At 40.5% G+C, this 27444-nt stretch overlaps 1 protein-coding gene across 4 annotated transcripts in view; it reads right to left on the reverse strand.

The window, feature by feature from the left end:
* Positions 1 to 1003: 1003 nt before the first annotated feature.
* The window catches only part of BAG1 (BAG cochaperone 1), a 33796-nt gene continuing 7355 nt past the window's right edge, over positions 1004 to 27444 (reverse strand). For 2 of the 4 annotated variants that reach the window (XM_039525632.1, XM_039525634.1), the window contains 7 exons: positions 21086 to 21214; positions 20250 to 20332; positions 18370 to 18483; positions 16653 to 16760; positions 12049 to 12090; positions 8632 to 8694; positions 1004 to 4415 (listed from right to left, as the gene is read on the reverse strand). In XM_039525632.1, the coding sequence (XP_039381566.1) occupies positions 4326 to 4415; positions 8632 to 8694; positions 12049 to 12090; positions 16653 to 16760; positions 18370 to 18483; positions 20250 to 20332; positions 21086 to 21214 (629 nt within the window). In that variant the 3' untranslated portion in view covers positions 1004 to 4325. Of the gene's footprint in view, positions 4416 to 5495; positions 5724 to 8631; positions 8695 to 12048; positions 12091 to 16652; positions 16761 to 18369; positions 18484 to 20249; positions 20333 to 21085; positions 21215 to 27444 lie in introns of all 4 variants that reach the window. The other 2 variants (XR_005594304.1, XM_039525633.1) reach the window with 2 other exon arrangements.

Here is a 27444-nt window from a genome sequence, read left to right on the forward strand (position 1 = left end):
GTCATTACATCTCAGTTAAGCATGTCCTCAGAAGGAATGGCATTCCAGGTCTTCTTAGGCTGAGATCACTATAATCTGCAGGCGAGGAAAAGAAGTTTGTGGAGGCTAATTCAGTACGTTGCTGAAGCCAGGCGCACGCTGAGAGGGGAGCACATTAGCCAGGGCTTGGTTTTATCCAAATGTGTCTTTTCTCGCAGCTCTGCGTTAGGTAGCCCACCCTGTGATGCAGGGAACGATGGCTAATGAAGAGAGCAGGGTGGGGGAAGGCCTGCACAGATGGAAGGTGGGATGGGATGGGACAGGGCCATGTGCCCCAATGGGGCGGGGGTCACCGTATCTCCAGAGATGAAGACTTTACTACAGGATCAAAGGTGGATCTAGCTTGATTATGTCTCCCCTGTACTCCTTCCCCTGGCTTGGCCTGGGTTTAGCTGCCCAGGTGTTTTCAGAAATCAAACCTTGGAAGCGGGTGGGAAGAGGGCCGGCTAGTGGATTTTTGTTTTTAAATCTACTTTCTTGGCTCCCTGCAGCACTGAACTCAGGTCAGGTGAATGCCCTCTTCCCCCTGGTTCTGGGCTCTCCCTTTCACTAACCTGCGGGCTCAAATCCAGGATGGTAAGACAGGGAGGCTCAGCTGAAATTAACAAACTCCAGCCAACCTGGGCTGCAGTGAACAGAGTGCCCTTCTCAATGAGCAGAGGGCTGCAGTTTGATTCCCAATTTTCTAGTAAAAGCCCCAGAGGTTACTCACAAGATACTGGGCCTTAAATTGATCACGGCTTCCTCCTTCCACAAGTGTTGAGGGGGATGAGGGGAGGGAAGAGGTTTTGGCAAGCTCTTGTCCATATCTTCCACACTTCATGCCAGCCTCATTAAGTGAAACATAATTCTTAATTTCATACATCATTATCGGAAGATGTGTGCCACGGTATCAAATATCTACAAGTAGTACAACAACTTTATTACAGTGAATTCTCAATAACTTACCATAGAATGGTGCTACTGTATATTTAAGTACAGAGTCAATAGGGAGTGCATTAATCAGCAGGATTTCAGTACTATACACCAAAATGATCAGACAAGCAACATAGAAATTGATTGTATTTTCCATATTTTATTTTCCTTTTCCCCCTTCATTTACTGTAGCATAATAAGTTAAATAAAAATATCAACCCAAATTCTGTACTGTCACATGGGCCATTGCAAATTGGGAGTAACTCCAATGAAGTAAAAGGAATTATTCCACATTTACACCACTGAGACTAACAGCAGAACTTGGATCATAGAGAACATCACTACAAGTTTGATATTTTAAGTTACTCGAACATTAAGGAGCAAGATGTTCCATAATTCTGAGGTTTTGCAGCTCTAAGAATGTTAGTTTTGGTTTGCACCACATTGCAGCCAAAAGGGGACCTGAGGAAGGGAGTTAGGGGGTGAAGGTGTGTTTTTACTCCAACTTACAATACAAGTTGTCTTTTATGAAAGACAGTAGAGGAACGTTAGCTTGAAATGTGCAAATAGTTACAATGTAATACAGCAATTGAGAGAGGTGTTGAGAAAAATGAGGCTAATGAAAAGACAAATGTTTGTCTTTTATTGAGATGGCAGGGGGTGAAAAAGTGGTGTGTTTTGTTTTTAAGACAGGAAGGAAAAATGGATTCAATAACTGAATGGGGAAGTGTGCTTATCCCACATAATTAACAAAATAGTACTGCTTAAATTTGATTTCTGAATCCATGTTTTAGCTTTCCAAATTTCCATTGATTTTAAAAATTCCCATTTTCTGCCCTCTCTTCCTCAGCAGTAGTCCACTGCACTTTTTGAAAATGATATTTTTGCCAAAGATTGAGGCCATGATTGTGGAAAAACCATATTTTGGAAACTACTATTAGTCAGCCAATCCACACTAAAAATCCTTGGGGAAAACTTTTTACATGAAAAGTCATTCATTTTCCCAAATGAATTAACTCATTTTTAGATTTCGTTAACAAAATAAATTTTCAGTGCACAATATATTGGCAAAAAAAGATACAACAAATACCCACGTTCTTTTGAATTATACCAGCAGAAATGACATTTTAAGATGCAGTCTTAATAGGTTTCACTTTTATTACATTAACTGAAAGTCTTTGCCTATTATAGCAACTGTGATGACCGCTCATAAATACCACAAAGATTGCACTGTTTTTTCCCAGGATAAAGAACTACTAAGGAGCAGCAGTTATATCTAACCTGCCCCGCCAAGATCTGCTCACAGGGAAGAGGGAAACCCTTCTATGCTACACACGCTCCTGAAAGTTTACTAAATGTAAAACATGTTTACATGTAAAATAGGTGAGGACTAATTCCTCACTTGATAAGAGGCTGATCTTGCACCCACTGAATTCAGTGGGAGTTTTGCCATTGGATTAAATGGAGCAGGATCTGGCCCAGAAGCAGTATTTGCTGCACTGAACTGGGGCATCACTGAAATGGATATAACTCTGCTCCTCTCAATAGTATACTGCAGTTCCAGGCACACATAGCATGACCATAGTGCTAGGCACTTAAAGCTGGCATCACATCACGTATCACCACAAATATAATTACTTCCTATCTTAAACACAGCTCTTTCTAAAAATTTGTAATGAGAAACAAAATAAATTCATTTTAAGCCAAGAGCTTGTCTGTCAAGTTTCAGCCTACTGCAGACTTTTACAGACCCTGACAAGTGGGTGTAATACTGAAAACTATTACAACTTTAAAGGAATACTGCAATTTAACAGAAAAGTGCAATTTACCTGAAAATATAGTCACTTCATCTAGTTATATTTGGTATAAGAGAACATCTAATTTTTAAAACTTTCTTTACAACAAAAACTACCAATTTTTAAAAAGAAACAGAGCTACCATATTGCCCAGATAACAGATTGTGACACCCTGGAAGTTCTCCTCTGATTATGACTGCAGGAGAAATGTTGGGAGGACTGTCACTATTTTGAGGTCCATTATTTTATTAGGAATTATTTAACTTTATTGAAATATGATCAACACTTACATTTTGCATTTTTTTTCTGGTAAAGAGAACTTACCTTAAAACAACTATAAAAACACAAAGATTCTCATGCACTTATCTGGCAAGTGATCCAGAACACCCTTAACTTCCACAGAGTCTAATGTGAGTTGAGAGTTTTCGGCTTGCCACCAAAGCAAGTGCTTATTGATTAATTCTTTCCTAGTAGAAAGAATGGCAGTGAAATGGCAGCTCTCATTATGGAGATGCTAACAATGGCAGGACATTTTTTAAAATCTGTTTTGAAATTTCACTTTGTAATACACGTTATAGATTAATAAATATTCATCCACTAATTCTCAATTCTCAAGGGAAAAGAAATGATCAACTGCAATTTATCTGTAAATTGCAGTAACTCAGTGAAACACACAGTCAAAAAATACTCTGATAAAATAGCTCCATTCTCAGAGCTTGATTGGATTGACCACTTCCTGTATAAGCAGTATGAATTATCCTGTTCCATTTCACACCATTACTCAAAGGGAGAGTATACCACAGAAAACAAATACATGCTATATACACAGTATATCAGAAATATGTATAACGAAAAAAAGTGCCAAGGTGTTCACTGAAATTTAAACACTAGTTAAATTAAGTACCATACATTTTACAGTACGTTCCATTTATCCAGACAGTTTAAGGCTAAAATACGGTAGTTACAACCTCCACTGTAGTCAAGTTTTCCTATATTTATGAACACATACAAGTGTTAAATAGGTATAGATGTGTGATACTATTTATTGCTCTAAATGTTCTACTAGAATGCTAGATGTCTCAACTATTGTATCAACCTGCCTTTTTCAGTCAAGCTAAAGTCCTACAGCTGCAACCTATGTCACTTCTATGGTTTTCCAAACTTGTCTTTTGAGCTGCAAATAATTTTGATGACATAATGGAAAATGTGAGACTAGAGAAAAACAAACAAGTTAACAATAGTGTCCTTGTAAAAAGAAAATAATGGTCCAAAGTTGCCCACCTCTCGGAATTGTATAATGTGCTATAGTATTTCATTAACTAAGACATGCATAACCATCCACCACAAAGACATTTCTGTATTTCTTCAGGGAGGATTGTTTTCTTTTGAAAAGAACAGCTTTGAGTGAGTGGTAAATGTGACAATCAGCAAGTAATGATTGACTAGTACCAGTCTAAACAGACTGGGCTTTAAAAAAAAAAAAAGAAGAAGCTGAATATGTGCTCCAAAACAAAGAGCAAACTTTTCTTCTTGCTCACAGAGCAATTATTTCTCCTATTTATTGAGAGTGATGCCTCATTCTGCCAGTGCCAAGTTCTTTGATTGTAGCTTATCCATTTCTTGACCAATACTTCCTTCAACTGTGTCACACTGGGCAAGAAAAGCCTGAAAATAAAAATCACAAACAAAAGTTAAATATGAGTATTACTGTGGAGTGATAAACTATTTCCCCAAGAATACAATTTTTTTTTAAATGACAGTGCTCCCATCATGAAGCTGGAGGTAAAGACAACTCCACAGTTTCTTCTGGGTTCAGAAATGGCCACCACTTTTGTTAGAGCTTATCAAGTAAGAGAACAGAAAATTCCCTTCATCCATTACCCAGTAGAAATCTAATACATCAGCTCAATGAGGACAGCAGAGTGCCACCAGACCAATAGTATTTAGCATCGCCAATCAGCAAGGGGTGGGGGTGGGGAAATAGGCTTGACCTATTAACCATAAATCCCCTTTCCTGTTTTCTCATGTACAGCTTAATATGTCTCAGTACTTGGCACCAAAACTGCAAAGAATTCCTGTCCACTGAAAGCTGTATCAAACCAAACTAAGCAACCTTCATTAAACCTACAAATCTTACATCTCCCAAATGCTCTAGGGCACTGGTTTTCAAACTGGGGAGTGGGGGGTGGGACTTCGGCCAGTTAGGTGTCTGGGCCAGGGCAGGGCAGCAATGGGGACAGCATGCAGAGAGTATCCACCGGTGGTGGTAGGGAGTACAGGCATGCCCTGGCAGCAACCTGCTGCTTTCCCCCCTGCTGCCCTACCCTGGCTCAGACAGCTGGTGGCAGCGAGATGCTCTGGGCAAGGTGGTAGAATACAAGCACTGGTCTGCTTTGCGCTGTCTTGGGCTCCTCTGGGGCTAGAGCCAGCCAGATCCCACTGCTGCCATAGGCATGAGCCCACCCATTCCCCTCACTGACTCACTTTCTGCCGCTGATGGGCAGGAGTTGGCAGGGGAAGGAGGCTATGTTTATGTGGCTTCTTTGGAGAAGGGGGGAGCACAACAATAAAACGAAAAAAGCACTTCATGAACCTCTGCTCTGGGGCAAAGTGAACCCCACGCCTCCAGCTGGGCAGCCATGTGCAGAAAGGGGATGAAGGGATTCCTTCCCACCTCAAAGCGGTAGTTCGTTATCACCCTGCAAATTCCAGTAAGAGATACCCCAACCAGTGTATGATTCTCACCCATGACTGTGAGCTCTCACATCTCATCAAATACCAACTGCATAGGATGTCTATTGATTGCCCATCAGAGAATAGGTTAAGCGCTGATGGTCCCTGCCACAGTTCATAACTAGAATCCCATGATTCTCTGCTCTTAGACTGGGTCTCTGGCTCCAGCCTCCTGTGTGCCAACCATGACTGCTCAGCAGGCCCAGCTGGGCTTCACACCTGCAAGTCTTCCTTCAGGAGCTGTAACCAGCGGTTTATACAATGACAAAGTACAAAGTATCGTTTAAGCTGAACAGCAGGGACACAGCAAAACAAGAGAAAAAAGACTGTAAAACAATCGCTTCCTTTGTTTGCAGTGCTGTTGTAGCCTTCCTGGTCCCAGGATATTAGAGAGACAAGGTTGAGTCCTGAAGAAGAGCTGTGTAGCTCATAAGCTTGTCTCACCAACAGAAATTGGTCCGATAAAAGATATTACCTTGCCCACCTTGTCTCTGTAAAACAATGAAGCAGTCTATACGCAAGTCTAGCTCTGGAAGGGCCAACTGCATCAGATTCCCTACGCAGGCCACGTCTATGGCCCAATCTACACTTAAAACTAAAGTCAACCTTGGCTAGAAAAAATTTATGCACTGAGCAATGAAGTTAGGTCAACCTATCCCCCAGTGTAGACATGGCTAGTTCAATGGAAGGATTCCTCTATCAACCTTGCTACTGCTTCTCAGAGAGCTGGATTACTTGCATTGATGGAAAAACCCTTCCATGGATGTAAGGTATCAGAGCGGCTCAGCTGCAGCGCTGTAGCTGTGCTGCTTCAGTGCAGATGTACCCCATGTCAGCCTGCTCCTAGAACACAGTCCCTGTCAACAACTCCCTCCCAGCGACAAATATCACTTTTATCCCCCGAGAAACCCTGTCTTAGGTTCCACTGTGTTTACAACTTGCGATTCCCCTTCACTTTTCTTGGTCCATTGAGCTGCAGGGGGCAGGGGTGTCAGTCAGAGGTGGGCCGTCCATGCAAATGGGGGTAGTATTGTGCTTCAAATGGATAAGTGAGTGGTTATTTGAAGCTATTGTTCTCTTTCCTGCATACATACAACCAATACCTTCTTCAGTTAAGCCCTTGTAATCAAATAGCAAACCACATTACAGCAGCAAAACATGTAACATTCATGAATTATATAGCAGCTGCACATCCCTCACAGTCCCAAAAGGCAGTCTTATATCCGCCACTATAGGTGAAGGTAGTTAACAGAGGGAGACTGGCAGCCTTAAAACTCACCTGTTCTAAAGAAATAGACTGCTATTACACCACAGAGAACCACTGTCCTGGTGGAAGATATAATCTTCCTCCTAGGACCCTCTTTGAGGCAGAGTTTCATATTTACCATTATTGTAATATAGCTATTTAAATATTGTAATGTAGCTGAATGCACACAGTATAGCATGTATCACAGCATGTTAATTTTATGTATTTAAAAATTTAACAGGGTCAATCAGCACTTGGGTGCCTCCCATCAATAAAGCTAGTCGCTAACAAATGCATTCTTCTATAAACTTTACAGAACTCCCTGTTATTAAATTAATGGACCACACGGGGTAATAGTCCAAATCAAACAGCTGCTGTCCATTTTATACTGCAAACTGAAACTCTTACACCATTGGGAGGATCAGGTGCCAGAGAGGTTTGTGGGCATCACTGAGAACACTACTATTCTAGTGGATGTGGAACATGGAAACTTGTCTGCCTTGTAGATAAAATCGGCAGTTCCATTAGTTTCACTATATTTGTATCAGGCTTCATTAACTAATTTTAGCAATTAAAGTGGATACTTACTTTTTTAATGTTATATTATTTATATTACAGTAGCAATCAGAGACTCCAATCAAATTGGGAACCAATTGTGCTAGGCCTATATAAGCACAAGGATAGTCCTGATCCCTGCTTCAGAGCTTACAACCTTAGGACCTGATCCTGCGACTCGAAGCACATGTGATATTCCTGGGCCTGCACAAACCCCACTGACTTCAGTGGGGCTCTGCATGGAACAGCTTCCAAGATTGAGGCCTAAGTAAGAGCTTCCTCTATAAGATATAAAAATATTTTCTTAATTTATGCACATTTTATGAAGAGTGACCTGCCAGAAGTTTTTAATGCCATATACATAATGCCTGCTGATTCATTAACAGAGGCTTTTAGTATGCTCACTTGCTGCATTGTAACTGCTCTAATTGCAGCGTTACCAGAGAAGCGGGTTTCTGGCTCAGATATGCCCCACAAAAGGCATGGTCTACTACCCTTGCAGGTGGAGACCCTATTTCAGCACTAGTAGGACTACAGCATATTTATTTATTTGGACAGTATTAAGTTTCCCTATCTGTTTGTTTCATCCATCTGTTGTGTGCTAAGTTTTTATGTTCTTTAGGGCCAGGACTGTCTTTTTAGGTCATGTCTGTACAATACCTACTAGAATGGGACTCCAGTCTGCGATTGGTGCTACCGCAATACAATTAAAAACAGCAGCAGCATCACCGCCTACCTACGGATGCCATTCTCTCTTTTTCTGGAGGGGTTAAGATTTTAGTATCAAGTAAGAAAACACCACTATGTTCTCATATTGAAAGAATAGTCATCTGGGAATAACTGTGTAAGCAACACACAATAGGAACAAAAAAAAGTATTTTACCTAGCATATTTCTTCTCTAACATAGATTTCATTCTTGAGGTAAAGGTGCTCAGTTTATAGCAAAGTAAATATTATATAAAAGAAAAAAAACCCATAAATATCCTAATTCTGTCTCGTTCAAATTGATGGGGAACGCTGCCTCCTACCCTTTTTCACCTGTCTACCAAGGTGCTATTTTTATGGCATACATGTCTGTCTGCACTTCCATTCATTTTCCACCCCATACAGATGCAGGAGAGTTAAAGTGAGAAGTGTTTTTCCTTGCTGGTAATCAAACAGATTCTACAGCCATGGGCACTAACCACTAGTGTAATTTGTAAATATTTGACAACATCATAAACTATGTAACTCCATCCCTTTTTGTAGCAGTTTATAAAATGTTGGTGTGTTACTGCTCTTAGAGAGGCTTGATAACCCATCCCTCCAAGAGATCAGGCCCAACATTTATTTAACGCAAGACTCACCTGAACTTTTTTCACCAATCCCTTCTTTTTCAGTTTGCAATCACTGAAATTCTCTGGCAGATTCTGCAGCAAATAAATGAACAATTTGATATTGGTTCATCTTGAAATCAATGTACAAAACATAAGGAAAAAGCTGTATATATATATATATATATTCATATATCTGTTTATATATATATATATATATATATATATATATTAGCATTCAGTTACACAAGCTGGAATCCTTTTAACAGGCATGCACCTCTACTTAAACTGGGATTCAAAGGAATCCATTTCCAAAAGTCTAAATTACAAAGGTTCAGTGGAACCGCTAGTCCATTTAAAGCTACATGCCTGGTCTTCTCTGAAGCTTATTTACAGGAATTAATGAATGTGAATTGGTGTTTTCTGGCGTAAGTTTCCTGTTGGGCATCCCTTTGGTCATTTATATTGCTTCAGCTTCCCTGCTCATGACATTTGCTATATTAGTTGAGTTTGTGTGTTTGTTTTAACAAATTTTAAATGCTTTATACTTTTGAGGTGGGCCATTAAACAGGGCTTTTATTGACAATAATGTGGTACAGTTTTGGACAAAGTTAAGTAACAGGAAAAACTGATACAGCTGTAGGTAAATAACAATCACATATATAGTTATAAGAAGATAGGACCTGAGTCTGAGATGTGCTAAGCAACCAGGCCTCCCATTTGGACCTGCACGTGCTTAGCCTTTCAGGATACTAGGCCACAAGAACAGGGGAGGAACAATCCTTTCTTTTAGCCCTAGCCTAATGGGCAATCTCTTAAACTGTGTTTTCATCTACTATAGGAGCTGAAAAATATACCAGAGACCTACAAGCCAGAGGCCATTATAAAAAAGTTGGGTTGGGGCACCAGTGAAGTCTAGGGTTAACTCTTGGGTCAGGGACCGTGCCTTCTTTTGTCTTAGTGCAGTGCTTACCGCACTATGAATGTTACTAGAAACAACAATACCCAGACTCCACACATATACCCCTGCAGGGAGAGAGGGGGGCTGTGCTCCTGGTATCCATTCTAAGGTTCCTTTCTTAGCAACAGCCTTGTGCTCATACATGTCTGAAATTTGAAATCCCCTTCACTCCCACTCCCCCCTGGCTGGTGGAGGGGTAAGGAGTTCTCTTTCCCACATATTACCTTAAGAAATCCCTAACTATTTAAGTGGAAGTTGTTTCTGCCAATACTTCCTAGTCTTCGGACTTGGGGGTGGGGGGATTCTACCACTTTAGCTTCAACAACTGCTCAGGCTTTCCCAATCTGCAGTAGTGTAAAGCTGATATAATTCTTGTCAATTTTCAGTGCTGCCCACAGGACTCGGAATAGCATCAATGTTAATGTTAATTTCTCTCTGAGGGTAAGGAAAACTATGAGCAGTAGCAGAGGCACCAGAGAGGTTCATCTGCAGACTCAGGAAGAAAGCACTGCAGTAGTTCACATTTGGAAAGTCCCTTTGCAACCATCAGGACAGACACTTTTTTCTTTTTTTTTTTTCTTTTTTTTTTTTAAACAAAAGCTTAAATTGTTTAGAAATTGATGATCACCACTACCAGCACCAAACAGAATTTCTCCTACTTCCCTCTAAAAGGTTAATTTTTTCAAGTCCTGTCATAATACAATCCATAAATCCTCCATATCTCCCTCCTTCAATGCCTAATATGGAGTGATAAACCATACAATTGTTAGAAAACATATGCATTCATTCCATGAATGAATGCATTAATCTACTGGTTCCCAGTGTCTAATCTCTCTCACTATAATGTACCTTACATCTAATCGGTTGATTTTATTTGCCTAACATGGCTTCAGTTCCTTCAGATTTACAGCACAGGGCAGATTCAGGAGCAGCTCTACCAGTAATCGAAGAGATTCCACATAATCATACAGCCATGGGCACCAACCACTAGTGTAATTTGTAGATATTTGACAACATAAACTATGTAACTCCATCCAAGAAGCAATTCTTGGAGGTCAAACACATATTCTCATAATGGTTTAATCAACCAAGAGCCACATTATGACATGGCAACCCACTGTATGTCCACCTTCCAATGTTTGACTTTTCAAATGCTTATCATTTTAGGTGTCACACTGATCTTTTGTAATAGCTAATGTGTAAGTTTTATTCACCAAGATTTTCTTTTAAAGCAATTAATGACATATTCCGCAGTACAATGTATTGCGATGAGCCCTTATTCATTGCAACTCCCTTAACGTGCATCTTTCTATTCCAATGAGGCAGGCTGATTAAGGGGATTCTACTTTATGGTTTTCTTTCACAAATTGTATGTATTGAGGACATTATGAAAATGAAAAAAGTTTTAAAACTCCAACATGTTCAAACACCAATGCTAAAACCAAAAATAAAGACCAACAAAATAACTGTTAAACAAAAAACAAAGCCTTTGGAATAAATTATATAACTGCCACTTAGAGACATTGAAGTTATCTTTTTATTATAAAAAATTCAGAGCAAAGTTTTCTAGTGGATTTATTTTGTGGTAGAAAATTTTGCAACTCTACTGAAAGAAAGCGCACATACTCTTCCATCTGATTTTCTATAATGAAATACCATTTTAGTAATAAAAATACCACACCTAGTGAGGGTATGAAAGAGGCATGAGGCAGGGTGTTCAGTACCAAACCAATTTTATCCCCAAATTACTACAAATTATAATCTGGAGAAACGGAGATCAGGTAAAACTAATTATTAATTGTTTCTCAAAATCAGGGATGTAATCCGACTATTTGACACAGAGGATCTTACTGTGCCTTGGGGGATACCATGACTTAGACAAGCAAAATAATTTAAAGATTTTAATAATTTTACAAAGAAAAAGAAAAACAGGAAATAAGACAACATATTAGTTCCTTTACAAGGTCTTCTTGTGTCTGAAGACTGGCAGAGAGCTTCCAATACAAGAGGGAGACCTGCTTTTCGCCCAGGGAAGTGTTTTCTACAGTCTGAAAATTATTCTCAAAAGTAATTATCAATAATAATTAGAACAGACTTGACAGTTTATTGACGGTGAAGGAAGGTTTGTTTAAAGGTAGCCGATTCCTGTTTGGTTTATCATTGATAAATTAAAACAGGAGTTAGCAAAATGTCCATTTATAAAACTATGAATTTTGGTAACTGGAGGAGAACTTTAAATCAATTAAAGGAGCCACTCAGAGATCAAACGTTTAAAGTCTTAGGCCCCAGTTCTGTAACTGCATCCACACAGACAAATCCTTGTGCTTGTACAAAGGCCCACTGATATCTCAACAGGGTTCCATGCAGGAGTGAAATTAGAGCTCTTTGTGTCATAACTCGCCAACTTGCTTAAAGAAAGGTTTGCAGGTAGATTAATGAAGAGTAAGAATTTTAAACTGAAATTAAATCCCAGAGTCTCTCTGTTTTACCTTAGTCAGTTTACGTCTCCTCTCCAGGAATACGTTGTCCAACTATTCAGGGTTTAACAGATGAAGCTGGTATTAAACCTTAAGTCACAATAACATTTCAATATTTAATTAAAATCAAGCTCAACAGTGAAGTTAACCTAACCCTAGGCAGTGCTTATGCAAGACTCTCTCACCAAGTGAACTTTGAGCTTTGGTGGTGGCATTTCTTGCAGAGCAGTGCTTGGGCTAAAAAATGCTTTCTACTGCATAATTTATTCCAATACTATGCAGTGAGCTTCTTCTGTGTGTTCTGTTGTTTCTTTGTCTCCATCTCATTTTCCTCTCTTCTCCTAAACTGCATTAATTTCAAAGAGCAATTTATTCACTTTTGTTCCTCAGAGGGCCTGATCCCAATAATAACCTCAACAATCTTTTCACAGACTTCAATAGGCAATGGATCAGGCCCAGAGTTCACTGCAAGTGGAGAACACACCTCGTTGGGTTGGATTCAGAGATCAGGGTTTATAATAGTTCATGCTGGTGCAGTCAGTTAATACATATTTACTAATTGCTAGTCAAATTTATATTCATGACTATCTGTCTTGGGAGTGACAGGTCTTGGAATCATGTGGAAATGTTATTTTTAATGTTTTTCTTACCATTCCATTCTCTAAATTAGCATTTCTGTTCCTCAAATGCTTAAAAAGAACTTGAAAAGCTTGTAAATGAGTATAAGCACAGATGATCTATAATAAAGAATTTTTGCTACTTAAATGTAATACCTTTAAGGTTTATAGTATTGAAGTGTGTGGCTTCTTCTTTTAACAATCCCTCCATAGTCTTATTGTGCCATTAAGTTTGGTGAGTAAGTTGCATAAGCATACCACATCGTTAAATCCAAATTTTAATAATTATGCAGATATTTTAGCAGCTTCTTAAATACTAAATAAAAATAATAATAATCAACTATAGTATAAATAGGGAGATTTTTGAAGGCACAAATGGCAGTTAGGTGCCTAACTCCTATTAAAGACAAGGGTGCCTACCTGCTATTTGTACTTTTGAAACTCTCCCCCAAAATCTTTGGTTTTATGTTTATTATTCACATTAAGACACCAAGGAATGTTTACAAAGTAAATATTTGCAATTAAGAAAAATAAGAAATTTACAGAGCTTCAGAAATAAATTTACATCATTCTAAGCACTGAGGGACAAAACAAGGTTTCACCTTGACATGAAATGTCTGTGCTCCTAGTAAATTGTAATACATCTAACAAACGTTTCCTAACTGTAATATTAAATATCTTTTTTTAACCCTTGGTGTGTTTGCCAAAGTAATCAGTATTTAATGTAAACATATCTGGAATTTGTATCAAGTGAAACGTGCAGCACAGGTTAAAAATCAAGGGGAGGGAGGACAGACTCATTTTTGTTATTTTAAAGCAGATAAATATGGTGCTTGCTACATATAAATCACGCTCTTTCCCCTAACTTGGTATTTTCTTGATCAAATCCATTTATTTTAAGAGTGTAAACGTGCATTAATATTTCCTGTCTTCTTAAGATAAGAACTGTGTCCTCACTATAGCTGGTATGTCCACACTGGAGAAAAATGTCTTCCATGCATCTTACATGAATCATTTTCAGGGGAGACATTTCTGTTTATTTTGCCTTTTAAACAGGTCAAGGACAACAGTAACCAAATATGAATTTGCAATTAAAATTTCATAGCAAAGGTGGGTAAGATATAGGGTTGCATATATGACTTAAAACTCATGACAGGTGAAATTAGGCTAACTGCTCTTTGCGGCAGGGGCGATCTTTTTGTTTAGTTTATACCGTGTTTAAAACAAAATGGGGTCCTAGTTCATGGCTGGGACTCATAGGCACTACTGGAATACAAATAATGAGCAACAACAACAAGGATGTAAACTGTAATTGATCACTTTTTTCTTTACAACTGATCATTTTAACTTTGACTGCTTCACCTTCACAGCAGGCAGAAGTCTTCAAAAACAGACACTTTTCAATACTTCCTATAAATCGCTAACTTTTGTAAAACTGCTAAAATCTTATAGCCCTAACTGAAGCTGAAAGCCCCGTCTGACATGCTGTACATAATATTTTGTATCAGAGACAGGGGAAGTTTTCTACTTTGGCCATGAAGTGAGAATGAATTTCTAAAGTAGTAGCTACAAGAGTTTTGCAAAGAGCAGAAGAAGGTATTTTACTGACTACTAGAAGTTCGAAGGACAGACTGAATGCATTCCATGTGGTCACACTTGATTTTAGTTATTGACCTCTCACTGAAATTAGGGACCCATATCAGAAACCTTTGTTCTCTGACATTAGTTTTGCCAATCCAGGATATAAATTCTCAGGTAGGTAGCAGGCTAAAAAAACGGAAGGTAGCTTTTTTGTTTGGCTCTGGCATTTACTGTGTAACTCTAGTTCTTTTATATTAAAATATGAAAATTGGGGATTAGATGGCTCAAGATATACAGTCATTCATTCACCTCTAAATCAGATTAAAATCCAATCCAGGCTAGCAGTGAACAAAAATTGACACAGTCTGACAGCTGTTCCATGTCCTACATGAATTAAATTTGTGATTTCAGCCTTGTTCCTAAAGCACAAGTGTCATCAGGACAAATGACATCCTTGATGGCAATCTCAGAAGAAGCTACAGTTTGACTGGTCTTGGACTGTAACTACCTTTACACTCCTCAGTCTGGCCATTGCAGGGTAGGCTTGAAATGCTGTGCTTAGACTGCAATGATGAAAGGTGGCAGGAAGATTATTTAACATATCAACTATTTTTGAAAGAAAGCATACAGAGACAAAGAAATGGTGTAAATTGAGTTTGAACTAAAAACTGTTGATTAGGGGACAGAATTAGTACAGCAATAGACCAAAATCTACTTAAAACAGAAGTCAGTGTCTATGTATAGACCATCAGAAATATGCTTTGATGGGACAATGTTGCCAATTTAACTGGACAAGCACTTGGCAACTTACTTAGCATGGCAGTGAGCTATGAGCATGGCACAAAAGCATGACAGCGGCAATATCAACTCATTGACCAACTTAATTACAGTCACTGTCATCATCACCACTAGATACTGAGACCTGGGAATGTGAAATCTGCCACCGAAAACTGATTCCGTTTTACCAAACAAGGATATTAGATATCATTTGAGAGACAGTCCAGCAATGTTTTTCCCCTGTGAAAGATTCTACATATAAAAGGGATAAAGGAATCTGTAAAAAATGAAGATTTGTTTTTTGAATTTTAAATGTTTTAGCTGTTACAGAAAGAAATTAGTGTATTTAATAATGTTAAAAATCATTTTGTGGTGTACTACAAATTAAACTATGCCCTTGGTAACAAAACCTCAACATTTACATTTCTGTTACAGTTGTGACAGTACAAAAGCAATAAATAAGGTCACCTAAAAATCAGTTTCCTAAAAATCCTATTCAGTCCTCACAACAGACACACGCTGGCAGAGTTTGAGTGGGGGCAAAATTAAAGCACCTCTTTAAAGTGGATTCTCTTTCCCAGGCTTTACACCAGCGACTCATTATTACAAAGAGACTAAGGCCCTGATCCTGCAATTGGATCAATACAGAACCCTAGACTCATGTGGAGCCCTGGTGAAATGGATGGGGCTCTGTGCGAGTGTAAGGGCCCACCCTGTGCAAATTCATCTGCTGGATTCGGGCCTAAGGAATTACTATTGCAAAACACGCTATAGGGGACAATAGGTATGGTATGCAATGCAGTTATATGAGGGAAAGGAACTCTTCCGGATAGCATGATCCAGTGGATAAGTACTGGACTAGGACGTAAGAGACCTGTGTCCAGTTCCCAGCTCAGCCACAGTGTAGCCCTGGACAAGTCACTTAGTCTACCTGTATTTCACTTCCCCATCTGTAAGGGAGAAGGTAGACTACTTCCTACCTTACAGGAGTGCTGTGAGGATAAAATCCATAAATGGCTGTGTGACACTCAGAAACTGCAGCAATGAGGGCTATGCAAGTACCTTGATATATTCCAAAGAAATCAGTCCAGTCCTCAGTTTGCAAATGTCTTAAATACAAAACTTACAAATCCATGTTTGACTAACCAGAAGGCTCAACACTGTTTGTGCCTTCCCTACCACCAAAACAAGCATTACCAGGAGAGTGTCTTCCTGGTTTTTATCAGACCCTTAATGTTACTGTAACATATTCTAATTTAACAAGCTTTGGCAGTACAAATGAAAAAGGGTAAAACTTGAGTAAAGGATACCCATTTCATGTGGACATAACAGGCTGCAGCCCAATATGGTGCTCTTCTGTATTATGGGGATGCATACATAGGCATTAGTGTCACCATTTAGAAATCGGAGCTGCCATGGACACCAAAATGAAGAGGTCATTGAAGACATACAGGAAAAAGAACTGGATATTGAAGAAAAAGGGAGCAAACCAATTAACTTATTTTTCAAATAAATAAATAAATAAATAAAATTTTTGTTAGTATTTAAAAATATCATACAGAGAACAAACTGTTCTTTTAAAAGGCAACAAACCAAAAGCTTGTTTTGAGGAATATACAATCCCTTTGTCTATTTACTCACGATGGCATCTATCTGTTCCAGGATCTTCATGAACTGCTCAGCAGTTCCTTTTATCCTCTTGTCCAGGTGGTTAAGAGCTTCAGCTTGAAGATCTTTTGCTAGAAAGCCCTGTATGAAAAGAATAACAATTATTTTATATTCCTAAAAACATACGTGCTGCTATTTAAATATGAATTAAATAAATTCTGGTGCAAAAATTTTCATTTAGATGTTTGAATAATTTTATCATTAGAGGGGAAAAAAGCTTTCAATTTAAGAAGAGTGACCCTTTTTAAAATAAAAGGGAAAGTAGAAGCCCCAAAATGTAGGCTACCTTTCATTCTCCCTTATATCCCTTTCAAACATTAATGTAGTTCTATATATGTCCTCCCAAATAAACCTCCCACATCAAAACAAGTTATTCAATATAATGACCATAAACTTTAACAACAGCATAGCTACCACAGCTTTTATGAAGCAGGGGTCTGGCCAAATATTAGTTTGGTTATTAATTTTTTCCCCATGCAGTGCAGGAAGCCACTTGATTTCCAGAATTGTTGACAGAAATCATGCAACTAAATCCACATACCACTTTGACAATTAACCCATTAGTGTTCTCATTATTTTGCCAACTTTTGCCCAAAGTACAGGAATAGGGCCCTACCAAATTTCATGGGTTTGAAACTTGGTCAATTTCACATTTCAGCTGTTTACATCTGAAATTTCACAGTGTTGTAACTATGGCGGTCTCAACCCAGCATGGGGAGACACTCAGAGGTGGATCAGATCTTCCCCCACCCCGTACCTCCCCCCCGCCCACGCTGCCATGCAAGAGAAGGACAAGTCCTGCCCCTCCGCAGCTGGCAGGGACTTGCAGCTAAAACCGCCCCAGCTGGGGCGCTCCCAGCAGCAAGGGGGAGATCAGATTTCACGGGGAAGAGTTTATTTCATGCTCTGTCACACATTTTTCATGGCCATGAAATTGGTATGGCCGTATATATGAGCCATGAGTTAAAGATATTTTAGAAATCCCCAGAACATTTTTGTAAGATTCCTGAAGATTCCTGTGTCTATCTTTGTCTTTGTAGCAGGATCTGACTTCTACTATGTGCTTGTACAGTTCCTAGCACAATAGGCCCCCAAACTCAGTCAGGGTCTGTAGGACTTTTACAATAAAAAGAACCTGATGCCACTACTTAAAAAAATTGCAATTAATTTCAACAAAAATTAAGACCATTTAATAACCACTTTCCTTAAAATCCTGAAAAAACTGAACGGTAGACTTCCTGGTTTCTGTGCCAGTGAATGACATCACAAGCAGCTTAAACAGATGTCAGAAAGAATCAATCATTTCTGCATCTATATTTTCATTCCCTCTCTTTACAGTACTTGTGATATCACTCAGTGGCAAAGGAATCAGAAAAACTGCTTTGAACGGAAAACATTACAGAAGAGCTAAGTATTATTATTGCTCGTATATCTCTGGATCAAAAGGACATAATTTGTTTAAAATACAGTACTAATTACTTTTTCCAATAGCTACATATTTTCCCCTCTTTTGGAAACACAGAAATAAGTTTAACATTTAGAAAAACTTCAGTAGGTCACCTGTGGAGCTAACAGGTGAAAAACCAAATCATCACTGGAGAGACATACCACATTACATGGTAGTTGTTTCTGAAGTAAGGAGAGTACACTGTACAAATATATGAGGTGTAAGGACAAGAAAATCATTTACCTTTTGGATGCCTGTGAACTCTTTATTAATTTCCTCCAATTTGTTAGCAATTTGTTCCACTGACTTCTCAAAATCTTTTAATTTCTTTAATTCTGCCTCTTCCTCTGGACTATTCTGTGTAGTTTTCAAAAAATGACAAAATAAAACATTTACCGTGAAACCAGTCAGGTCACAAACCTATCTGAGTTAAATGATAATGGGATAACATTTAACATAAAAACTAATGCTTTCATCATCTCTTATTGTCATACGTTCAGCATCATCAACTTGCCAACTTTCAGTATTCAATCAAATAAGCTCTCTCAGTTTATAATGCTCAATTATGAATGTACTCACTATTGCAACGGATATATTGCATATAAAAACAGTAAGAGACTAATTTGAAGGGAAAGACCAACCAAGGACCAAATAATTTATAGTTTTATTAACATTATTGCCTCATGATAAAGCTTAACTTCCTTACTGTAAACAATTTTCCTGCCCGCTGCTGGTAACATCAGCAAAGCCAGCTGCCACTTCATTGTTAGGGATATGATTTTGTCAAGGTAAAATTATGCATAATTCACAGCACAGACAGGGTAAAAAATAGATAATTCATGCTGTGGTCATGGCATCCATGTGAACCGTGCAGCCATGCACTACCAGTTCATTAGATCGCTTTGCTCTTGTCCTCTTAGAAACATGACAAGATTACAGCAAATTAACAAATGGTTAATGAGCAACTGCTAACCAAAGCAAACTAACAAGCTGTTAAAGTGCAGCAGCATGGACCATATAAATGGAAAAATTCATGGGTTCCATGACACTGGTGACCACTGTGACATAATCATATCCCTATTCACTGTAAATGGTTGACAGCGGAGTCAATACCGACAGCTAGTTTTCTACACAACGTCCCTGAACAATACGGGCAGAAAAGAGCAGAAATGCAGAAGAGATTCAGGAATGTTGGTAGGATGACAAATTAGGCAGGGACTCACCATATGAGTAGGGCCCTACCAAATTCAAGGCCATGAAAAATGCATCACAGACAGTGAAATCTGGTTTTCCCACATGAAATCTGGCCTTTTGTGTGCGTTCACCCTATACTATACAGATTGCACAGAGGAAACCAGCATTTCTCAAATTGGGGGTCCTGACCCAAAAGGGAGTTGCAGGGGCATCACAAGGTTATTTTAGGGGGGCCACAGTATTGCCACCCTTACTTCTGCACTGCCTTCAAAGCTGGGTGGCCGGAGAGTGGTGGCTGTTGGCTGGATGCCAAACTCTGAAGGCAGTGCCCTACCACCAGCAACATAGAAGTAAGGGTGGTAATACCATACCATGCCATCCTTACTTCTGCGCTGCTGCCTTCAAAGCTGGGAGGCTGGAGAATGGCAGCTACTGACTGAGGGCCCAGCTCTGCAGGCAGCAGCACAGAAGTAACGGTAGCAGTACTGAACCCCTCCCCCCTCCAAAATGTTGTGACTGCCCCACAACTCCTTTTTGGGCCAGGACCCCTACAATTACCCCACCATGAAATTTCAGATTTAAATAGCTGAAATCATAAAATTTACTATTTTTTAAATCCTATGACCATGAAATTGACCAAAATGGACCGTGCATTTGGTAGGGCCCTACATATGATGCACCTTCAAAAAATGAACAGGGTGCATAGAGTTATTAATTGTAGGACAAGAGAATGAAGAACTGTGTGTACAGCCAGATGCATACACAGAGTGCAGACTTAAATAGGTATGGACACAGTACACTTGTTTCACTTCCATTACACTGACACTCATTTTGAGCAGATTCACCATAAGCAGTGATTAAGCTCTTGAACAGCAGTATCAACAGATATAAGGATAACAAAGGAAGAGCCTTCACGAGGTGACATATACCCTTTTCCCAATCAGCATGACTTTACAACCATTTTTAACTCCAAGTGCTGATAATGGCTGTTCCATTTCCTTCAGGGACTTTCCTAGGGAAAAAGGAAAATTATTCTTTTATTAATTACACGCCATCTTAAAAACAAGAAGCAGTGCTTCTAACTTAGCTTTAGGGTATGAAATCCAAAATGCTTTGTTGTTTCATAAATGAGTACTTAATACTGTGCAGTAAGTGCTTTTGAAATAAACTATTTTGAATAAAAATTTCCAACGTTTTAGCGTGTTTTTTTAAAGGAACCGAGTCAAATTGTGTATACTTCAAGCTGAATTAGATTAAAAGTACGATACCAAATGAAGTAGACAAAATATTTCTTTCGTTTTCCAGGGATTTCCATTTACACTATCAAATTTACAAAATAAATATATATTAAGCCTTTAATTTTTTGCCAGTGGTTATTTTTCAGTATTTTGGATGATGCATGTACCCACCCCTTCCCATGAGTCACACTGGCTCACAGCTGATGGACTTGGTAAAGAGACTGAAAGCAGCAGGAACAATTCTCAAGTTTCATTTTAAACTAGTAAGTATGAAACTGACTTTAACCCTGATTTCCTGGCAAAAGCCTACTCAAATAAAATCCAGAAGTCTTATAATTAATTATGCTTCCATCCCATCTCATCCATCCATCTGTCAAAATAGTAAGGACTGACAAGAGAATTTAAAGTTATATGATTAATATAATGAATACTAAAGAGATAGGTAAACTAATCCCCATCTGAATTAGAATTGGTATTTAATGTTAAATCTAGGATACCTGCGAGAAACATTTTTAAATATTAGCTACCTTTGCATATCAGTTTTTGAAAAGGAACTGGAACCCCAGTGACTTGTTCAATAAGCAGAGCCATGTCTTGTAGTGTCGGTTCACTGTCTTCCTGATGAGAAGCAATCTGAACAGTATGTTTTTCATTACCTGAAAAAAAGACAACCCACAATTAGGTTTACCCTTAATTAGAAAACATGAGGCTGAATGAATCTAATATTTAATTTTAATAATCTTGAAAGGCAATGTTCACTGCAACCACAAATACCTGTCTACAGCCTTAACCTCATGAAGTTTTGTATAGGAATTTTCTCCATTTTTTTTAGACGACCATAGGCTGTGCAAGTGAGGAGCCCTACTCCTGCTAACGGGAGGGGAGGTAAGGGGGGGCAAGGAACATGCCTTTGTTCTACAGGCCAAAAGTCTCCAGCTAAATATTGTTCCCAGCCACCATCCCCCGGAAGAGAGCCTTGATGGTTCAGATTTCCTAAGGTCTACAAAAAGGGAGTCATACCCATCAGAACCTCAATAGTCTTTAGGATCATGGCTACTGTTCTTCAGAGTTAGGAGCAGCACAGGAATATTGCTCCTTTTCAGCAGGTTTTGTAATGTACAGAAACCTGTTGGGTCTCCTAAGGTCCACAAAAAGGGGAGGAAATGTTGATGACAGGAGGCTTGGGGAAATCAGTAAAACAAAGAACCTATTTACTCCTTTTACTGCTCCCCAGCCCTCATGCCTGGGGAGCAATCACCCCCTTCCCCACTTCCCCTGACTGCTCCACCTAGAAGAGGAAATGAAAACTCCCTTCTTTACTCTCCCAGATACACTCCTTCCCCTTGAACCCGAGCAGCATATTTAGCGCCTGTGAAAAACTGAAAACCTCATCCATATAAGGTCCATTGAGATTTACCCAAGTCCCACTCCTGCAATGCTGAGGAGACATATCAAGCCCCACCCAAAATTTTAGAAGGCTCAGATGAGCTTACATAGGCTCCTTAGCCTGTCCCAAAATAGGGACTAAAAGTCAACTAAGGCTCAGGAAGTTTTAGGGTATCTCTGGCTCTCTCAGAGGTCTCATCTCTTGCAAACCTCAGTAAATCCTCAGGAAGGAGGAACATGTCCCCTAATCTCTCCTCTTTCATACTTGCTGCTTTCTCCAACCCTCCACCCTCATGGATCTAAGGTGGGAAGAACAGAACTCCCTGCCCATCGACTTCAGGAGGTTCACAGGGAGTGAAGATCGGTTAAAACAGGGGCCTGGGAGAAAATCAGAATGGGCATTTCCTCCCTTTCTATGGGCTTCTAGAGATCTATAGAAGGAGAGGAACCCTCTCCACAATTAACTTAATTAGGAAAATCTTTTTGTTTAGATCTATCTCTGCAAGGAAGAGTGATAAAGATTTACTTTTTTATTTAAAAAAAAAAGTTATGTCTTAAGCAGTTATTTACTTGCAAACCCCAGCAACATTCTCAATATAAAAAAATTTGAAATTTGACTTTAATCCACAAAATTGAGTTGCTGTGTCAGCAAGGGAATCCAGTAAAATAAGTTCTATTTCTCTCCTTCTTTGCCAATTATTTGCTAAAAAGTAGCAAAAAATACATGTGTTCAAAAAGTCTATCAAATTAAGGAATCTTTTTTCCAATTAATTTGAAATTTAGTCAAAACTGTCTAGCTTGGTCCCAGGTCTGACCAGTTTTAGGCCAAAATGACCTTTGTGGATGTTAGGGGCAATGGCTAAATTTTGGCTTACAGTGGAAATACAGTCAAGACCTTAGCAACTATCATCACTCCATAATATACTGGGCAGGAAATTGGTTAAATGGCTATAATCATAAATTCACTGAGAATGGGAGTAGGCTGCAGTGGAGAGAAGTGACTAGGTGAAATACCTCCTGGGTTAAAACTGGGACCTTTGCTTGTCAATTTATTTACTAATGACCTAAAGTACAACTGTCCCGGTAGAGTCGCAACATTTACTGATGATTCTCAAATTGTTCATATCTTAAATGGTAGTTATCTTAAAAAAAAAATCAAATACTAGAAAATTAGATCTAGGCAATGCCTCGTGGATTTGAAGCTGGACAAACGCAAAGTGATGCATCAGGATCGAAAAATCAGAAGATAATTTATACACTATGTTGTATACTTCTTTTCTACTTTATCCCATCAGCTTCTCATTCCTATCCATGTGCATGTGTGCGCACACATCTTCATACATACCTTCTGTCACTCCCTCACATTAACTTTTGCCAGGCACCTAACAGCCAGAGGACTAAACCTGATGGTCATAGTTAAGGCTATGATTTAGTCATGGGTATTTTTAGTGACCTGTCCATGACATACCATAAATATCCCTGACTAAATCTTAGAGAGGGGGGGCACTGCTGGGGAGGGCTGGAGGGCTGCTGCTAAGTGGGGGTGTCCCAGGGGGCCTGCTGCTCAGGGGTCCTGCTGCTCAAGGGGGGTGCCCTGGGGCCAGTGGCATGAGCTGCCGGAAGCTGCTGAGTAATAGCTGCTCCAACCACCCCCCCCCCGCCGCTTCTATGGACACCTTGGGACCACTGCCAGGGGCCACCGAGCAGTGGCTGCTTCGGCCACTGCTCAGGTAGTCCCCGGGGTCAACTGCATTGACTGCTGCTTGGGTGGTTCCTGGGGCCAGCTGCCCAGGGCCGCCAGAGCAGCGGCCGGTGCAGCTGGCACTGGGACCACTCCAGCAGCAGCTGGTGTGGCTGGCTGCGGGGCCACTTCAGCAATGTGGCTGTCCCTGGGGCCCCTGAGCAGCCACACTGGCCGCTGCAGAAGTCATAGAGGTCGTGGAAAGTCCCAGAATCCCTGACTTCCGCGACCTCCGTGAAAGACTCGAAGCCCTAGTCATAGTCCAGTATGAAGTATGGGGGAGACCCCATTATCCAGGGATAAAGCCCAGGTAAGAAGCCAACTCTCTACTTCCTAGCTGCTGGGAAAAGGGAGAGTGCTTGTCTGGAATTCCTTCCTGGTGGCTCTGTCTTTTATGTCAGTCTCTGTTTTCTCGTTTTACGCCTGCACCTCCGGGCTGTTGGGAGGGTAGGGAGTCTCTGTTTCGGCACCATTTCCTCAGTCTCCTGGCTGTTGTGAATAAGGTCTTTCCTACAGAATAGCTCTACTGCCTGCCTCTGTGGTTATCCCTCCCTAGCAGCACCAGAGTGAAATTATGAGCAGCAGCTGAAGCACTAAAACTGTTGAGCTGCAGATGCAGGGAGAAGAAAGACAAAGCAGATTGCATTCAGTTCTTGTTCAGAATGTTATCTTTGCATCCAGAAGGGATGCATAATTAAAAAAAAAGGACGCTTCAGTTCTGTAAAAGTTGGTGGTACTTGCCCACAAAAAAGCTCCCTAACCTCCAAGTGAATGGATTTTTCAAGCCTCATGTAAATAACTATCTGAATTAAGTTACAAGAGAAAAACAAGGACAAATGATGGGTTTTTTTGTTTGTTGTGGTATTTTTAGTTCTGGGCAGCTGACATTAATAGACGTTTCCCATTACTGCAGGAGTGTTGAATATTTTGATCTTTCTGCTCTTGGAGGCAGAAGAGTTCACTGTGACAGAATTCTGAAGGAAAAGGGTCAGTTATCTGAACAATGTTATTTCAGGATATATGTGGGATTAAGAACCTAACTACAGTAACACTGACCTATCTGATTTGGTGTTAAAATGGAATTTCTCTCTAGAAATTAGTCACAGAGAAACAGGGTGTTTTATATCTTTGAATTTCTCACAAGCAGGATGGGTAGCATCACCTATTAATAAGATTACCTGACACTTCCCATTGTAAAAGACCCTTTATTCAGTTGTTTATAACTTTGCCACACTTTAACCATTTGGGCTGAAGTTTTCCATGCCAAATGTCCTCTTCAGGATAAGGATTTCTTTTTTTTTTAATTTCAACCAGTTCAGCCACTTCTGAGAATGAGGCTAGAGGAAAAAAATACATTGTTTTGCCCATTTCTTAAAAATATAGTGACCTCTTTAGAGCAGGAACTGGAAATCTGGCAGGGGATAGCCTTTGTGGTAGGGATGAGTCTTTTGTAAATCCACCCAAATTTTGCCAATTTATAACCCTCTGAAAAATCATAACTTGCACAGACTCAGTAGACTTCTTGATTTTAGCAGCTGAATTCTCTGAAGATTCCATCTGCAGTGAGCATGCTCCAGCTCAGGGCTGATCAGGACTTTCTCTGCAGCTGCAGCTCTGGACTGTTGTGCCAGGTCCAGGGCCAGGCACCTGATCTGAGAGCAGGGAGCCCCTGTCTCTTGTGCTCTCAATAACCCCTCTGCTGGGCCCAGGCAATGGGGAGAAGAAAGCTGCCTGATTCAAATACATAGGGAACAAGAGCCAGACCAATGGGATATGTGTGTGGCAGGGGCAGGGGCGGCTCTACGAATTCCGGGGCCCCAAGCAGGGCGGCGCACCGCGCCGCTCGCGCTGCCGGGCACCGGTCCCGCGCCTTCACGGGACCTCCCGCAGACGTGCCGCTGGTCCCGCGCCTACAGTGGAGCTTCCGCAGTCATGCTTGCGGGAGGTCCACATGAGCCACGGGACCAGCGAACCCTCCGCAGTCATGCCTGTGGGAGGTCCGCTGGTCCTGCGGCTCCGTTGGACCACCCGCAGGCATGACTGCGGAAGGTCCGCCGGACCCGCCTGCCACCCTCCCGTTAAAATGCCGCCCCGCGCGCGTGCTTGGCGCGCTGGGGTCTGGAGCCAGCCCTGGGCAGGGGAATAGATTGGGACAAAGAACCTGAGGGGGTCAGGGCAGAAACTGGGACTGGAGGATGGGGACTGCAGGGGGGAGAAGGAAGAGGGAAACATGGAAGACACTGGGTCTGTCTGTAACTCGAAGCTGGGGGCACAGACTAGGGCTGCAACTAGCTGGGCAACGAGAATGGGACTGGGAGCCAGAATCTTGGGGGGAAGGGGGAGGAGACTGAGCTCATATGAGAAGTCAGAGGAACACAGACTGGGACTGAGCAATGAGATTGGGGTTGGGATGAAAAGCCGGACAAGCAGGGACTGGGACTGACCAGGTGAAGAGGATGGGCCTGGGACAAGAAGCCTATGGTGGGGAAGACACGATTGGGACAAGTGGGAGGGGATATGCATAAGGGTTACAGGGATCCCCTGGATCTAGTGCCTACATACTAGTCCACCAAAAAGTGCCATGTAAGATCTCTGCTGAAGGTCTGGGTCATTCTGGCCCTCACTGTGAAATGTATGTATGGATAATATGTAAGGAGTTCAATTTTATATACTGAACATTATGTTCTTAATGTCAGAGTGGGGCTGGTCACTGGAAGGTGATAAGTATCTCCTGCCTGAAAATAATCTGTTTATCTACCTTTCTGGCTATATGTAGATTGAATATTGTATACTTCACAATGGATGCCCATTTATAGTCTGAGCCAAATGCTAATAAAGGGGTTGTATATCTTCAAAAAGATGATGTTTACAGGAAGAAATAAACCAATGAATTTTTGGACTGTAACAGAGACAGAGGCACTCTCTGCATCCTTCACCAAGGGTACAAGCTGCCAGCGTGCTTGCTTTTTATGAATGGAAGATTACAGCTAGTCTGGCTGTTTGAAGCTGGGAGAGAAACTTTGGGTGAGCTAGCCTTTGAGAGAATTTGTTGTTAGTTAAATTTAGGCTCTAGGAAGCATATTATGATTTTATTTTATATGTAACCATTTGTTTCCATTAATTTCACTTGCTTCTTCTTGAATCTCTGTTCTTTGTTAAATAAACGTCTTGTTTGTAACTATAAACATATCTAAGTGCTGTGCAGTAAGCGGAGTGGTGATCTAAGGTGTAACTGGTAAGCTGGGATGTACTGTTCCTTTGGGAGCAGAGGATCTGAGAATTCTCTGCATGTCTAGTGTATCGGAGGCTGGGTACTCTATATGCTCGGAGGACCTGAGGGTTGGAGAGTGCCTATTGTTAATCTGTAAAGACAGAGTGGGGCCTCTGGAGGCCTGGAAGGCAGTGCTTCTGTTGTCAGAGGCTGGTGGTACTGGAGAACTGTCCCACAGCAGGTACAGACAAAGCTTCCTTGTGCTAATTGCAGCTGGTAGCAGAGTGCTGCACAACCTTGGGTATCCCCAGGAAGCGTCACAGGGAATGGGACAGAAGTGATCAAGTTTGCATGGGAACGGGCAGAAGAGTTTGTGCCCACTAGACATGCTTCCCTCCATAGCCGGGAATGGAGCACAAGATTCCTGAGTCTCACTAGCACTCTACTATCAGCAAATATCTGTGAAACCCATTGGCAAAGTGTCTCATCCCCCTCTAGTGCTGGTTCACATAGAGAATAACAACCTATTACAGTTTTCAGTTACTCCT

The sequence above is a fragment of the Mauremys reevesii genome, linkage group 2, assembly GCF_016161935.1.
Source record: "Mauremys reevesii isolate NIE-2019 linkage group 2, ASM1616193v1, whole genome shotgun sequence".
In the NCBI taxonomy this organism is placed as follows: domain Eukaryota; kingdom Metazoa; phylum Chordata; order Testudines; family Geoemydidae; genus Mauremys; species Mauremys reevesii.